Source organism: Scardinius erythrophthalmus (assembly GCF_964197995.2).
Source record: "Scardinius erythrophthalmus genome assembly, chromosome: 11".
NCBI classification, from domain to species: Eukaryota; Metazoa; Chordata; class Actinopteri; order Cypriniformes; family Leuciscidae; genus Scardinius; species Scardinius erythrophthalmus.
Genome location: NC_138231.1, coordinates 30032434 through 30049579, shown reverse-complemented (window position 1 = coordinate 30049579; position 17146 = coordinate 30032434). Strand labels below are relative to the sequence as shown.

Sequence of the window (17146 nt, the reverse complement as noted above, 5' to 3'; positions counted from 1 at the left end):
AATGGATAACACTGGGAAAGCATGCCCATTCCACCGGAAAGGAATGGTACGGAATACACATCCCTACCCATAGGGAGGTAATATGTGAAGTTACACACATGGACTGACCATCAGGGCAGTACTACATATGGAAGGTCTCTGAGGACCAATACTGTTTAGAGATGGCAGAGGAGACTGCCGAGGGAAAGACACAGGCTTGCCAACAGGGAAGAATACACATATGGGAAGAATGGGATCACCTACAAGGGGAATCACAACATATGGACATCTAGTCTAGTACAGAGGCTGACCAATACACACAAGTACTATAGCCTACCTGGCTTCAGATGCCTCTTCTGCATCCGACTGCTGAGGATGCTGGAGGAGCTCCACCAGGGTTCAACAGAGCAGAATAAGCGTTCGTATCCCGTCCTCAGAGTGCAGCAAGCGAGACCCACAGCCATTCTTTCTGCATATTACAGTTTTTCTCAATTGTTTACACACAAATACTGGTACTTGAGACACAATGACCACAACATGTAACTCATTCACCAACCCCCTGAACCAATTCTGCTAAACTACAAGCACAATTCCTGCTTTACTCTCAAATTGCAGTTCTAAAGCACACCTTATTCAAAACACTACTCTCAATTCTCTGCTTTTGGCACAATTTTCATGCAGAAAATCTCTTGTTTTCACAAGGAACACACTGCCATTCAAATATGCACACTGACTCATCACATGGGCAAACACCCGTCACACAGTTTTACAATTAGCAATCAGAGCTTTAGCATAAAAGGGCAACAGGTGAGCTCTTCAATGGAGCAATGGATGCCAACATTAGATTATTATTTTTTTTTTTTACTGTAGCTGTATACAGTCAATTCTTCTGTTGTTTTGTTTGTAGACCACTGTATGTACAACTTTGTGTTGGTTGGGATGTACACTATACAATGTTTTTGTGGGAAAAATAAAATATATTTGTTACCGTGTATCTGTGTGTTCTGAGTATAAAAACAATATTCTCAAATATTTTACAACACACTTATGTATGTACTGTCTGTAGTAAGTGTAACACTAAACAAAAAAAGGCCTAAGTCATTATGATGAATGGAGAAGAAGCGTTTTCCATTCATCATAGTGTTTTACATTGAGCACATCAGTGTTCAACTGGTTCTTATAAATGTCAATTCATATGATGGTTTGTGTGTGTCATTTGAAAACAAAATACCATTTTGAGAAGAAATAACATTGTTTGAATGTAAAGTTTAATTTTGCAGGAGAATTGTGGGGTTGTACCCATTGTGTGTGTGTTTTTTGATTTGTGTGTAGAGTTCTGAGAATATGCTTTCAGAAAATGTGTGTAAACAATCGAGAAAAACTGTATTTGTTTGTACAATACACAGGAGAAGACACCGGTTCCACTCGGAGATTGTAGAATCTCACAAATGTGTTATGTGCCGCTCAGCCCACAGCTCTGCATATATCTGCCAGAGAGGTGCCGTGTGCCAATGCCCAGAAGAAAGCAACACTCAGAGTCGAGTGAGCTCTCACTCCGAGGGAGCATGGTTTGTCTTTGGACTGGTTCTGAAGCTCTGCGTGCGGTCAATGTACAACTGCAAGGCGCTAACAGGACACAGCAATGCAAGGGCTGTGTCTGCCTCCTCCGGGGACAGCGCTTGCAAGTTCACCACCTGGTCCCTGAAAGGAGTGGTGGAAACTTTGGGCATGTATGGGGGTCTCAGGATGACGTGAGAGTCAGCTGTCCCGAATTCCAGGCACGCTTATATGATCGAAAATGCCTGCAGGTCCCCCACCTGGATGTGAGTGAAGTCAAGAGCACTGTCTCGAGAGATAGGAGCTTAGTCTCTACTGACTGCAAGGAATCAAAGGGTGCTCTCTGTAGGGCCGTCAAGACCAGAGAGAGATCCCGAGAGGGGATGAGGCGTGGCCGAGGAGGATTCAACCTCCTGGTATACCTCTCAGGAACCTGATGACCAAGTCGTGTTTCCCCAGAGAGACTTACCGTCTTCTGCATCGTGGTGTTCTGCAACAGCAGCACCATACTTTTTCAAGGTGTAGGAGACAGCCTTCGCTCCAACCCGTCTTGCAGAAAAGAAAGCATGACATTGACAGGGCATCTATGGGGTCTTACTTGCAGGAACCTATCAATGAAGAGCGTCCAGAGACCACACATGGAGGTTCCAGAGGTCTGAGAGCCGGTGCCAAATCTGCCAGGAAGGGGCTGTCGTGAGGAGTTCTGGGAACCAGGTCTGGGTGGGCCAGTAAGGCGCAACCATCAAGACCTGCTCCTCGTCCTCCCTGACCTTGCAAAGTGTCTGTGTGAGCAGGCTCACTGGGGGAAACACTTACTTGCATTCCCAAATCAGATGGACCGTTGGTAGTGCTGGCCAGGCATCCAGACACCATGCAAGGGGGACCAGGGTGACAACAGACATGCCCCCAGTGGTGCAGCGTGCCTTGGAAGGCACAGCATCCCGGTGTGGGGGCCATGAGTGTGGTGGCACACTTACCTGGCTCCACGGTTCCCGTGAGGGAGTGGCTGGAGACGTGTGAGAAGGCGTTGCATCCTCGAACCGCAGACCGTATTGCGTCGCTCACTGTCAACCCACACCCCTTGTAACCCAGAGATTGAGAAAACTGCTCTTTTGCTGAGATTTTAGGTACCGCTGGCTATGAGACCAGTGGCAGAACAGAAATAAACTCTTTGTGAAAAAACTAGATTCTCCGCCCGGCCCTCCATCGGGGGAAGGAGCGGTGAGTTCACTGTCTCATGAAGAGCAGCTCACTCCATCTCTGGGTTGCTCGTCTCAGGGATGCAAAAGTTTTGAGAACGAATGTAAATTAATCAGGGGAACACAATAGTTTTGAGAACTACTGTAAATTATTAGAAAGTGCACTTTTCTAAAAGTCACTTAAGTGTGTCAAGAAACAGCTATGAATTATGATTGTCGAGTTCGGGTGCATGATCGTACGTACTAAACCTATGCGCGTGAACTCGACAATCGACTACTGTGGACTTCAACCGAAAACAGGATGTAAATACAGGTATGTGCGCTGGCTGAAATAACATCATTTTTATTCATATTTTTCACATCTACTGCAGTCAGATTCACCCGTGATCACTCTGAAGGAATCACTCACATTAGCTGTGCACTTGTAATGACACATCAAGGATGTTAAGAGGCTAAAAGCAGGTTTAAAACTTGCCCCATTGAAGTCAACAGGGTGCAAATTTTAAAAAGAGGATAACACGGTGTAGGTAACACCGATTTTTGTCGTTGTTCTCTGTACTGACAGCACTCCAAATTTACAAAAAAATTAGCTCAATGTTAAAATTGACCGGAGTTCTCCTTTAACACAACAAAAGAGTTTGATAGTGCAACTTAATTACATACAAAACTGCACACACAATCAGTTACAATGAAATGAAATGTTGATTATACACAAACTGAGTTACATATGTTTAGGCACTCTGTGATTCAGTATCAAGCATTTTATGTAAATGATATGTCAATTACAACATTTTCATGATGTTGACTACAATTTACCCTAATTGAAGTACACTTGTTATAATGTTAGATTTCATAGAAATTATTAAGTTTCTGATATATATAATTAGGATCACTTTGTGGTCACTGGCAATGGTACAAAAGCCCTGATCTTGTCGAGGAGCGATGAAGGGTCTGCTATGAGTGAGTGCAGACTGGCCCTGCTGTAATACAGAGCAGAGAGCAGCGCTGCAACAGACACTGAGAATAAGAGTGAATACGAGAAGCGCTGTGACTGCGGCTCCGGTGCACAGCGTGTTTTCAGGGGCTCTGTGACTCGATCCCACTGAGTCAGGATGGCCTGCCGTGCACCTTCCCATTGGCCCGGTCCATGCAAGCGAAACTGGTATGGGGTGCAGGGCCCAAAGATGATGTTCAGAGCCAGTCTAGGGTCTGTCAGGAGCAGCTTCAGGATAGATGGACGGACACCCACTTGTTTAGCCAATTCATCCATGTAGGGGATGTAGTCCACCTGGATGGTGTGTCTCTGGGCGGCCACATACCTGCATGACAGTATGATTAAGAGTCATCAAGATACACTTAAATGACATTTTAACTGTAGAAATCGTGTAAATGCTGTGTTATATAGTCAACCTTTGAGCCATTGCTTCCTCTTTTGCTTTGATGTCCTTCATCATTGCACTCATTGGAGGCAGTCTGCAAAGTCCTATTGAGCAAAGCACAGTTAGTTAAGTACAAAAACACTGTGTACTTATTGTTCTGACATGTTCATATATTACTTTAAAGTAAAACGGAAAGAATAATCATACCCTGCAATCATACCCCTATTTTTAAGTACTATGTCATCATACTGTAACTTTCAGAACTGTAAACCAGTCCAAAAAACTAATACAAAGACCAAAACCAAGAAAAAGTAATTGTCTAATTGTCAAAAGTCTTTGCTTAAATAAATGTCAGAGAGAAAATGCTCATGAAAACTACATTACAACATTTTTTGGTAATAGAAATCTTGAATAATAGTCAGGGATATATGAAAGAGGACTCAAGTGCAGAATTAGTTACATTGATTTATTAACAAACAACAGACAAGACACAGTGAGGCAAGGGAAGAGGTGAACACAGTCCAAACAATGGGCAGGGAATGAACAATAACAAGCTAGGAGCCCAAGGGAGAACATGAGGAACAGGTGAGCGTGGTAATTGGAAACAAGAAGATCAGCATATTGCTTGATACCTTTAAAAACACGTGTGGCCCAGCGCGCTTGCATCTCAGAGATGGGCATAATGGCTCCCAGAGGCTGGATCAGACCAATCACGGCTAAAGTTGGGCGCTCTAATGCTGGGGGATACACATATTTGTACAGGGATACCTTGTTCTTTGAGACAGGAATTACATGTGAAGACAGGAAGGGGAATGAGAAAGTGTATCCTGTGGCAAACACCACCAGATCAATGTCATCCTCAACTGTGCCATTCTCAAAAACCACACTTGATCCACGAAACTCTTGCACATTCGGCTTGACAGAGACAGTACCGGAGAGGATCCGGTTTGGTAAATCATCGTTGACCATGGGATGTTGGCTGAAAACTCTGGGAAATAAACAAAAGACGTTATATAGATACTTTCATGAACCAAAGTCAGCAGAGTCTTGTTTCCTCCAGTGTTCACAGTACCTGTGCGCAGGCTGCAGCCCATAGAGCTTGTGGTCGAACCGTTTATTGAGTTGATTCTCTTTCAAATTGTTGATAAATCCAACAGGCAACATCTGAATAAGCCAAACACGCACTCTGTGCCTAAATATCATATCTGATGGAACACCATTGTCTCCAACACGATTTAGTATCCAAGATCCCTTTCGGGTGCTCAGATAAACCTAGAAGTAAGGGAAAGTAAGTGAGGGACACAATGTGGAATGCAGAGGCTTTATAATTCATTCATACACTATAATTATTTATACTGTATTTGTGGCATATCACCTGTTTGGCCATTCTGCTCAGCTCTACAGCAATATCTCCTCCAGAGTTCCCAATGCCAATCACAACTACCCTCTTCCCTCGCCATTCTTCAGGGTTTTTGTAGTCACGGCTGTGGAAGAATTTCCCCTTAAATGTGTCTATTCCTAAAGAGCAATTTAAACAATTAGCCACAACAATATAAGAAAGGAAATCGCTGTTTAGGTTATATGTAGTGCAATATATCTTATCTATACAAATCCTTAAAGTCCCCCTGAAGTCAACAATTTTATCCCTTAAAACTCATCTTTGATCACCAAAATTACATATTTAAGCGTTTTTTTCCTTGAATTTTTTTTCTTCATGCCTTAAAATTGATTGGCTGTAACTGTACACCCTTGCCTCATTTAGTATGAGGCTTCTATAAATATGCAAATTAGCCCCATTTCCACTCAATCACACCAGCTCAGAGATCCACTCGTTGATGATCCCACATTGACTTGATTGGTTACAAGGCAGTTTGGTTACAAGGTAGTTTTTCAAAATTTTTATTTTATTTTTTAATTAGTAAATTAGTAAAATCATTGATTTGTTATTGAATTTATAAAAAAAATATAAAATAATTTTTTAAAGCTTGTTGAATAATTCTTTGCAAAACCTTTTAAACTTACTAATCATAAACAACATTTCTGTTCAACTGCCTGAGATTCTGCTTAATGCTACAACAACTGTACAAGAGCTTTCCAACCCTAAGGGCACGCTGAAGTTTGAGTCGCCATTGGCTAGTACATTTTTTATTTTACTCGCCAGACTTTTTACATGGAATGCAAGAACAATGCAAATGAAAATTTTTTACATAAATATAATATAAATATAAAATATAAATTTCAAACACTATTAAAGTTAAGTAAACAGTCTGTAATAAATTCTTTCCTGATTGTTTACGTTCACTTAGGAACTAAAGGAACTATAGACCAATTTCGAGCCGACGTCACAGTTACGTCACGGCGCTAGCTGGTGGCAAAAGGAAAGGAAAACTGAAGGCGGCCGACACAAACCAGCACAGATTCGGCTACAAAATAAGGAGCTTAAATTATTATTATTGTTATTAAATGTCATCTTGTTGTGTTGTTGGGTGCAAGAATCAACGGCGTACAGGCTCCAATTTGAAATTTTATCGCATAATGTTTTCTAAATGATTGTGACTATTTGTGAATCATCTATGAATTTATACATAGTTTTCATTGATTGTGACTATACTTTTTGAAGAACCTGGTAAAAAAGGGTAATCAAATACATAGTTAAAAAATGAATATGCTGTATCTGGAATTTTTATTTAATCACATCGTTAAAATTGCACCGTAATGTCACTTACATTGTCGTCTTTGTGTCTGGCCGTGGCGCTGGCTAGGCAGAACTGCGGATCGTAGGCTACCACACAAGGCTTAAATTGTATGTGACCATTACAGTTATAGGCATCTAAAGATTTATATGCCCTCAGTTTCTCTTTACACTCAGTTTCTCTATCGGGTAGGTGTAGAAGTCAGGCCACTCAACCGGAGGTAGCGTTGACGTTAATCCTGTCAGATCGTCCATTCATTGACTGAGCGCATACAGGTCAGCCAATCTGGTTCCGTCCGTTAAAATAAAAATTTCCAAATAACAATCGCGGTCCTGGACAGTGAGTGACCTTGCACATTAAGATAAAATCGGATTTTCTCCAGTCATTATTAAAAAAACAAGCTTACAAAACTTGCAAACCAACGTTAGTAAAGTGGCCAGAGGGATCGTTCTGCCACCACCTAAGCTCCGCCCACACAAAAACGTCACCATGTTTACCAACTGAAAATTGGTCTATAGGAACTATGGCTAGGAACTATACTCTCATTCCTGCGTAATAATCAAGAAACTTTGCTGCCGTACCATTGATCCAGCAGGCGTAATGATATGACGCAGCGCCTGAAAATAGTCCCCAGCTCGGTAGACTATAGGGCTATCGACTATTTTCAGGCGCTGCGTCATATCATTACACCTGCTGGACCCATGGTACGGCAGCAAAGTTTCTTGATTATTACGCAGGAATGAGAGTATAGTTCCTAGCCATATCAGCCTAGAAAATCGCAACTTTTCATTTTCCGTCGGTCTTGGTACACGATGTAACTACAGAAGAGTCAAGTTTTAAATACGACAAATATCGAAACTCTTTAGTCATTTTTTTGAGAGAGATGCTAATGGTCTTGTCCGATTCAATGATCTATGCTAAGCTATGCTAAAAGTGGTACCGCCAGACCCGGAGTTTGGCTGAATGGATTCGAAAACGGTAAAACTCAACTGTTTAACTCTGGGGGAGTTGTAAAATGAGCCTATTTCCAAAAAAAGTGGAGTATCCCTTTAAGACGTGCAGTTTGCGTACAGTGTGCGCGTGTTATCTTTTGTGTTGTCTTGTGCTTGAATGTTAAAGGAGATATATCATGCTTTTCAATCGTTCATTTTTACATATAAATCATACATTTGTAGTCTATATAAAGCGGAACTGCAATGCTTGGGTCTGAATTCCTCATTATTATAGCTCCACAGGCCCTTTTCTACCCCTTTTCTGATGTGCGTCTGAGAGCAACTCGTTTTGGTGCGGTCTCTTTAAATGCAATCAGACACTTCATACCCCGCCCCCTCTCCAGGTTGCAGAGGTGACACTCGGTTCAACTCCACCCCGTTCGGCCATTTTTGTAGTTTGATAGCAGAAATATGATTATCTTGCGGCACAGAAACTTTTTATTCACACGTTATTAACAAAATGTCAACAACGGAAGACTTGTCCATCCAGCCTTACATGTTCGAGCCAGAGTCGGAGCCGGAGCGAGATGAAAACGAAGACGACGAACCTGCAGAACAACGTCTTCAAATGGATGTATCGCAATGGTGTGTTACTGTATTTACACATGAAACTTTGGTCTTCTGACCTTTTACCACCGTGTCGATTTATTTTGATTAATATGTGCAAGGGAGAGAGAGCAAGACAGCGCCTAGTTTGGAGACGGTGAAGTCTTGTTTACACTTTCGCCTGGCTCCGAAGAGAGAGAGTGCGCGCGCGTGCGACCGGGTCTCTCTGCTCGTTCTTTCAGTTAAACATGCGCCCTGTCACAAGCGTGGCAGTTCATCTACATTAGACGGTGTAATGAAGCGTGTGGGTTACTACATCCAACAACCGAACATTTTAACTTACCCTCTCGTGACTTCTGCATCCTTTAGCTTGGACTACAAAATTGCAGAGAGAAATAAAAATGGCGGATTGCTCGAAGTGTTGGGCCGGAAGTCAATTTCCTTATTTGGCAGTTCCGCTGCAAATACTGTGACGTAATAGTTCAAAAAACGTAATAGAGAATAGAAAAATCGGAAAAGGTTGAAAAATATGACCAAAACAGAATATAAAGATATCAACGAAGCACCTGAAGAGAATAATTTCAACTTTTCTGTACTTCTAAACACTCCAAATATACAACAAAATGCATTTAAGGGCTAAAAAAGTGGATTTAGCATGATATGTCCCCTTTAAGATTGCCAAAAAAAAGCATGCAAATGAAATGACAAATTTTCATGTCGACGCAGCACTGGTCCAACAGTTCTGTCAACGAGCCCTGTTCTCTCTCTTTCTCTCACGGTGAGTGTAGGCGTGTGAGAGAAAGCGACAAAGGACGCTCTTAGCCAAGCAACGATGTGTAAAGCTCAGCAGACAATGAAATGATATCTGCTCTAAACTTATTTTTTGCCTCTAACTCAATTAAAGGTGACTGTAATTGTACAATTTACTAGCCATTGGGTAATTAAAGACATTTTTTAGTTTCCTCTCGTGAAATTTGGTCGTATATGTGAGTGATTTATTCACAATCACATTGTAGGTTGGCTGTGATAAGGCCTAATGACTCTTGTAACTTACAACTAAAGTTCACTATGAGTGTCCCAGTTTGACTTTTATTGACTTTATGTTGTTGCACTTTGCACATAGACTGTGTTTGCTTAGTCATCACATGTACAGCACCTGGAAAGTCCTTTAGAGGGAGGTGAGGGTGACAGTGGTGACCGGTGCAGACCATCACAGCATCAAACACCTGCTTCTCTCTCCGACCATCCTTGGACTCCGTCTCTACATCCCACTGACCAGAGTGAGGGAAGTCTGGCCTTTGGGTAACATGAAGGACTTTTGTCTAAGAAACATATGAGATAAATATGAGATACAGTATATTCCTAACTTCACAGTTCACATAAGCTTTCAGGCCAGACCTGGAAACGGATGTGCCGTTTGAGCTGGAAGTGCTCAGCGTACATTTGGAAGTAGTCCATGATGAGGGAGTTGTGCATGTAGTTTGGGAAGTGGGCAGGGATAGGGAAATCACTGTAGCACATCATCTCCTTTGAAGTGTTGATAATCAATGAGTGGTAAATACTAGCACGATCTGGATCTGGATTTTCCTAAGATAGAAAGACAAGAAGCAAACTGCATCAGTTTCTTGCAGCATTGTGCCTCAGGTTTCAGTGCTTGGACACCCCATTTTCTTCATTATGTACAATTTCAGCCATATCTCACCTTAAACCTCCAAAGACCTCCAATATCATCACTGGTCTCAAAACACACTGGCTCCAGGCCTTCATCCAGGCAGCATTTGATGCAGGTCAGCCCAGAGTTTCCTCCGCCAATCACAGCAACACGTTTGGCCATGATGATCCACAACTGTCAGACTTTAGGCAGATGATAGAAAATTTTATTTAAAGGAATAATTCACCAAAAAGAAAGAAATGTCATAAATTATAAACTCACTTGTTGTTTGTTTCATTATCTTTTAGAGATTTTTGTCATTTTTCCAAGGCATGACGCTATCCACCAGTTATTTCCATCACATCTCTATGCATTTTTTTTTTTTTTTGTCATACAAACTTCAACTTCATTAAAAAGCGTTTTATGGAGGACCATTCGATTACAGAATTTGTTTTATTTTACACCTATATATATATATATACAGGTGCTGGTCATATAATTAGAATATCATCAAAAAGTTGATTTATTTCAGTAATTCCGTTAAAAAAGTGAAACTTGTATATTATATAGACTCATTACATGCAAAGTGAGATATCTCAAGCCTCAAAATTATAACAAATAAAGGCTTGAAATATCTCACTTTGCATGTAATGAGTCTCTATAATATACAAGTTTCACTTTTTGAATGGAATAACTGAAATAAATCGATTTTTTGATGATATTCTAATTATATGACCAGCACCTGTAGGCTATATATGAAAATAACGTATAGCCTGACAACATCTCATCCGACAGCAGAAACTGAATCAGGAAAGAATCCCATCAGAAAAACAGAATTACGTTCGTTGTTGTTTCTTTGACTGCACTGCTTTTTACTAATCTTAACTCCGTAGGCTAAGTATAAAAAAAAAAAAAAAAAAAAAAAAAAAAAAAACGCCGATTTAGGACTGGAGGACCGCGTCACATTCACAAATCAAGATGACACGCGATTATTTAAAAGACAGCGATTTATAAAATAATAATAATAATAATAATAATAATAATAATAAAAAATCTTAATTTCAAACTGCAAACTATCTTAACTGCGGTGTGTAATCTGTAGGCTATTTTGTAAAATCAACTTGCTAAAGCTCCGACAACAAGAACATGTAGCCTAACCTACTATAAAACTATTCGGACAAACAGCTCGTTATAAACTCACCTGTCCCAAACGATAGTGGAGGGATATTGTCAATAAAAAGTTTATGGCGAACCATCTTACCTTGTGTGAAGCAGACAGTGAGGTCACTCCACACAAAAACTTCACCCCTGCATAAATGTAAAATAGGCGGAGATTCATACCACTATTGTCAGAGCAGTTAAATAAGGCTGACTGGTCAATAACGTTGAAATAGTTAACCCTTTCATAGAGGTCACTACAGTGGACAGCTATTTAAAAAGCATTTTCTTGCATTTGCATGGGTTTTGATGGAATAGTTAAGTTCAGACCACTGAAGAGGCTGATGTGTAACTAACTCTACGTTATTCAGTCAGCCTTAACACTTTAGAATACTGTATCTTACTTACTGCATAACTAATAAGTAATTATTGAAGAACTAATAGGTAATTATTCATTAACTACTTCTTCACTACTGTTAACTACTAAGGAAAATGTGTTAACTAATCAGTATGTAATATATTTTTATGATTGTGTTAAGTAACAGTTAGTTAATCAATAAATAATGAATTCTGTCATAACTCTTGAAGAACTACTACTAATTATCTACTAATAAGGTTCAAGAAAAATAAATAAGAAGTAACTACTAATGAACAGTCATACAAAACTAACCTGTTTTTATATTTTATATACAGTACTGTGTGTGTCTGTTTTCCTCAGCATAGAATGCCATTGAGTAAATTCATGTTTGAGGCAATGACTGAGGGAAACTGAAAATATAGGGAACTTATTAGTAATTCATAAATAATTTTCAAATAATTCTGCAGGAATTACTTAGAACCTGGAACAGTATTCTAAAGTGAGAATATAGGGAACTCATTAGTAATTAATAAATAATTATCAAATAATTATCCAGGAATTAGGCTACTTATAACCTGAAGCAGTATTCTAAAGTGAACATATAAGGAAATTAATTGGTAATTTACAAATAATTATTAGATAATTCTTCAGGAATTACTTGGAACCTGGAACAGTATTCTAAAGTGAGAATATAGGGAACTCATTAGTAATTAATACAGAATTACCACATACTTCTGACTCAAATCAAACTTACTGTAAAAAACACATTATTACGGTATTATCTAAACCTTTGTAAAATAGATAAGTTATCATACATTATGATACATTTTGCTAATTAAATAAAAAGTTTGCTTATTTGCAGATCAAGGAGGGGGTTTGGCGGTTATTTATCGCTCTGATCTGTACCTGTCTTCTGTGACATTGCCAAATCTGTCATCATTTGAATGCTTGTCTTTTACGTGTGAAAAGCCCATCCCACTTACAACCATCCTCATATACAGGCCACCTAAACCACACCCACATTTCATTTCAGAATTAACTGAGTTACTCTTGTCAGTGTGCACCACATCAAACAATGTGGCAATTCTTGGAGACTTTAATATCCATGTTAATTCTCCCACTAGCCAATATACTACAGAATTATTACAACTTCTTGTACACTCAATCTCAGACAACTCGTGACAGTCCCTACTCATACAAAAGGGCACACACTGGACCTCATTATAACAAATTTTCCTGTTAACAATGTTCATGTACATGATTTAGGCATATCTGATCATAATGCTATATCATTAGACTTTTCATTCCTGACCTCACTCAGTAAGCCCAAACACAAAATCTGCTTTCGCAAAACAAAAGACATTAACCCTGAACACCTGTCTTACGACCTACAAAACCTGGCCATATCCGCTCATCACTCTTCTCCTGACGCACTTGTCGACCATTACAATACCGGACTGCAAGAGATACTTGATGCCCATGCGCCCCTCAAGACACGGACTGTAACATTTACACGCTCTGCCCCGTGGTACACTGGTGCGCTGCGTAGACAGAAGGCGGCTGGGAGGGTCCTTGAGAGGCGCTACATTGCTTCTGGGCTGATTGTCCATAAAACTGCTTACAGAGAGCACCAAAGATCATATTCCAAATTACTCAGTCAGGCACGGTCACAATACTATTCAACATCATTAACAATAATCCAGGAAATTCAAAACAGCTCTTTAAAACAATAAATCATCTTCTCAGTCCGCTAACCCTGAGGCAAAATAACAGTACAGACGACCAGTGCAATACATTTCTTGATTCTTTCACCACTAAAATAACTACCATCCGTTCTAACCTAACACCCAGCAATGTCATTCCATCCATCCCCTCAGCCTCAGCACCAACATTCTCTCATTTCATTCTTCCCACACATAGACAGGTTGAAACTCTCATACACAGCATGAGACCCTCAACGTGCTCGCTGGACCCCCTTCCCACTGCCCTGATCAAATCAAATATGACTTTCTTAAGCCCCCTCATCACCACTATTATAAATTCTTCCCTGCAATCTGGCCATCTTCCAATCTCTCTGAAAACTGCACTTATCAACCCCCGGCTTAAGAAACCCTCCATCGATCCTGATGTTTTATCAAATTACCGGCCTATTTCTAATCTACCATTTCTCTCCAAAGTCATTGAAAAAGTCATTGTCACCCAAATCCACAACCACCTTCACTCACACAGTCTTTATGAAAAATTCCAGTCTGGATTCCGCCCATAGTACAGAGACAGCCCTGGTCAGGGTCACAAACGATCTGCTTGTGGCTGCTGACCAGGGCTCTCCATCCCTCCTCCTGCTCTTGGACCTCTCAGCCGCCTTCGACACTGTTGACCACGCCATCCTCCTCCACCGTTTGCAACACTACATCGGCATTTCACACACAGTATTTCAGTGGTTTCAGTCCTACCTGACTGATAGAGTTGAGTATGTGGCCCTGGGGGGAGCCAGGTCGAGGCCCCACACAGTCACATGTGGAGTGCCTCAGGGTTCGGTCCTCGGCCCCACCCTTTTCTCCATTTATATGCTCCCCCTGGGCCGCATCATCAGCAGGCATGGAGTTGCTTTTCACTGCTATGCCGATGATACTCAGCTCTATGTCAGGTTGGACCCCGCATCCCCCACATCATCACTCCCCACTCTAACTGCCTGTCTGGAGGAGACAAGGGCATGGATGACTGACAGCTTCCTTCAGCTAAACAGCTCCAAAACGGAAGGTCTCCTCATTGGGACCCCGCACCAACTCCGTTCCTCCCCTCTGACCGTTTACTCATTTGCTGGCCATGACATTTCTCTCACATCCTCTATAACAAACCTGGGGGTTCGATTTGACCCCCACCTATCATTTTTTTTTTTTTTTTTTTTTAAATATATTTATTAATTTTTAAACATTACAAAACAAAATTTACATCAAACAAAAGAACGAGAAGAAAAAAAAAAAAAAAAAAAAAAAAAAAAGGCTTACCACAGTAAATCAGTTTAAGAAATAAATGAGATGGAGAGTGGTATATTCATACAAACAATATATCTTTACATATTTTTGCACCAATGTGCCACACATTTAAACCTCATTAAACAAACCCTCTAATAAGAATAGAGGATATATCTAAGCCCATATATATCAGAAATGGGTCCCACCTTCTATAAAAGAGGACATCTTTATTATAAGACGCACAAGTTAGATAATCTAATGAAACATATTCCAATATAACCCTGTGCCATAGTGACCTAGAAGGGGCTTTATCAACTAACCAGTTCAAAAGAATACATTTTCTTGCACAGAATGTAAGGAACTTGCAAAGTGTCTTTTTATTTTTGTCTAAAACCATGTCGTCGTATATTCCAAGCAACATGTGTTTTGGACCGTAGCCAATATTGATAGATAAGATAGCATTAAGCTCTTGTTCAACCATAACCCAAAACTTCTGAATCTCCTTACAAGACCAGAGACAGTGAATAAGGTCTCCTTCCTCTGTTTTACATTTCGGGCACATTGGCGAGCAGTCTTCTTTAAACTTGTGCCTCCGCGAAGGAGAAATGTGAGCTCTGTGCAAAATTTTCAACTGCATTGCTTTTACTCTGTTACATATGCTTAAGGTCCCTGCATTCTTCCATGCTTCCTCCCATTGATCGTCTGTGATTTGTATATCAAGTGTCCTTTCCCATGTCTTCTTCAATAAGTCCGTATTTGAGGATCCACAATCCTTGAGAACCCTATAAAAAGAACTTGTAGAACTGTTCATTTGTGAAAAAAGCTGTCTCTCCACAGCCGAAATGTCTTGATTTGTGAGCAAAGTAGTGTCCTTTTTCACAAAGTCTCTCAACTGTAAATAACGAAAAAAATCCTGTCGTGGAATGCTGTACTTGGTGGTTAATTGGTCAAATGACATTAAAGTGTCCCCCTCGAGTAGATCATGTAAAGTATTGAGACCTTTATTTGCCCAAACTTGAAAATTTTGGTCTACAGTCCCCGGCAGGAAGTCATAGTTACTACAAATAGGAGTAAAAGTTGAGGTAAGTTGGGATCGACCCTCCAAACGCCTGATAACTTTCCATGCCTTGACAGCATTAATTGTGATGGGGTTACTACAAGCAACTTTCAAGGACTTAAACTTTTTAAGAAAAAGCAGATTTATTAATGGAAGTTTACTGAGTGAACTTTCAATATCAAACCACACTGTTCTGGTCCCTCTATGTACCCAGTCAGAAATATAGCGCAAGTGAACACTTAGCTGATATCTCCGTATATCTGGAAGGTCAAGACCTCCCACTGAAGATGGAAGCATTAAAGTTGAAAGTTTTATACGCGCTCTTTTTTTAGCCCATATAAAGGAACTAAACCAACCATTCAATTTCTTAATAGTTTTGTGAGTAAAGTTTATCGGAATCATTTGAATGGGGTAAAGTAATCTTGGAAGAATATTCATCTTCAGGAGAGAGATCCGTCCCAACCAAGAAACAGGAAGAACATTCCACCTTTCTAAGTCTAACCGAATACGTTCAAAAAGTGGAGGAAAGTTTACTTTATACATCTGTTCAAAGGAGGGGGTAACATTAATGCCCAAATATATGAAACCCTCGGGGGCCCATCTAAATGGAAAGGATGATAAAGTTTGGGGTATTAGTTTTAAGCTGCCTATAGGCATTGCCATTGACTTATCATAATTAATTTTATATCCTGAAAAAGTGCCGAATTTGTCAATTGTGTCTAAAAGAGCTGGAGTAGAGGTATCAGGATTCACCATGAATATTAAAATATCATCGGCATATAGGGCAATCTTATGTTGATTGTTTGCTATTGTTAACCCACAAATTTCATTATTTGTTCTTATTGCTTCTGCCAACGGTTCAATTATCAAAGCAAATAAAAGAGGAGATAGAGGGCAGCCTTGTCTCGTCCCCCTCCCAACCTTGAATGTAGAGGAGCGGCATCCATTAGTCAGCACGGCACTAAGAGGTTCATTATACAATAACTTGATCCACCTAATGAAGTGCTCGCCAAGACCAAATTTATGTAACGTATGAAATAAGTAGGGCCATTCGATGCGATCGAATGCCTTCTCCGCGTCTAGTGAAATCACAAGACCATCTACTGACTGCTGCCTAGCAAACTGTATGACATTCAACAGGCGACGCATGTTATTGACAGAGTTGCGTCCCACAATAAAGCCTGTTTGGTCATCCTTTATTAGAGTTGGGAGAAGGCATTCTAACCGTGTTGCTAATATTTTAGAAAGAATCTTCAGATCTACATTAAGCAGTGAAATAGGTCGGTATGACGAACAGGCCTCCGCTTGTTTACCTTTTTTCAAAATTAAGGATATATTCGCTTCTCTCATGGATCGTGGCAAATGGCCTTTCACGAACGAGTCATTGAGCATATTTAGTAAGGGGTCAACTAAAAAATCTCTAAATTCTTTATAAAATTCAATACTAAGCCCATCTGGGCCAGGTGCTTTCCCAGATTGCAAACTCTTTATGGCTTCTAGAACTTCCTTTTTAGATATAGGAGTATTAAGGGAAGAGGCCTGATCTTCTGATAAACTGGGTAGGTTGAGGGTGGAGAAGAAATGCTCTGTGGATTCTGTTGT

At 40.3% G+C, this 17146-nt stretch overlaps 1 protein-coding gene across 1 annotated transcript; it reads right to left on the bottom strand.

Moving 5' to 3' along the window:
* Positions 1-3054: 3054 nt before the first annotated feature.
* Positions 3055-11316, bottom strand: LOC308698002 (flavin-containing monooxygenase 5-like). The gene is made up of 9 exons (XM_081377766.1): positions 11258-11316; positions 10048-10199; positions 9744-9932; positions 9502-9667; positions 5490-5632; positions 5187-5386; positions 4747-5102; positions 4146-4218; positions 3055-4054 (listed from the first exon to the last, which is right to left on the bottom strand). The coding sequence occupies exons 2-9, from the start codon at positions 10177-10179 to the stop codon at positions 3625-3627; spliced, it is 1689 nt and encodes a 562-aa protein (XP_081233892.1). The 5' UTR covers positions 10180-10199; positions 11258-11316; the 3' UTR covers positions 3055-3624.
* Between the last annotated feature and the right edge of the window lie 5830 nt (positions 11317-17146).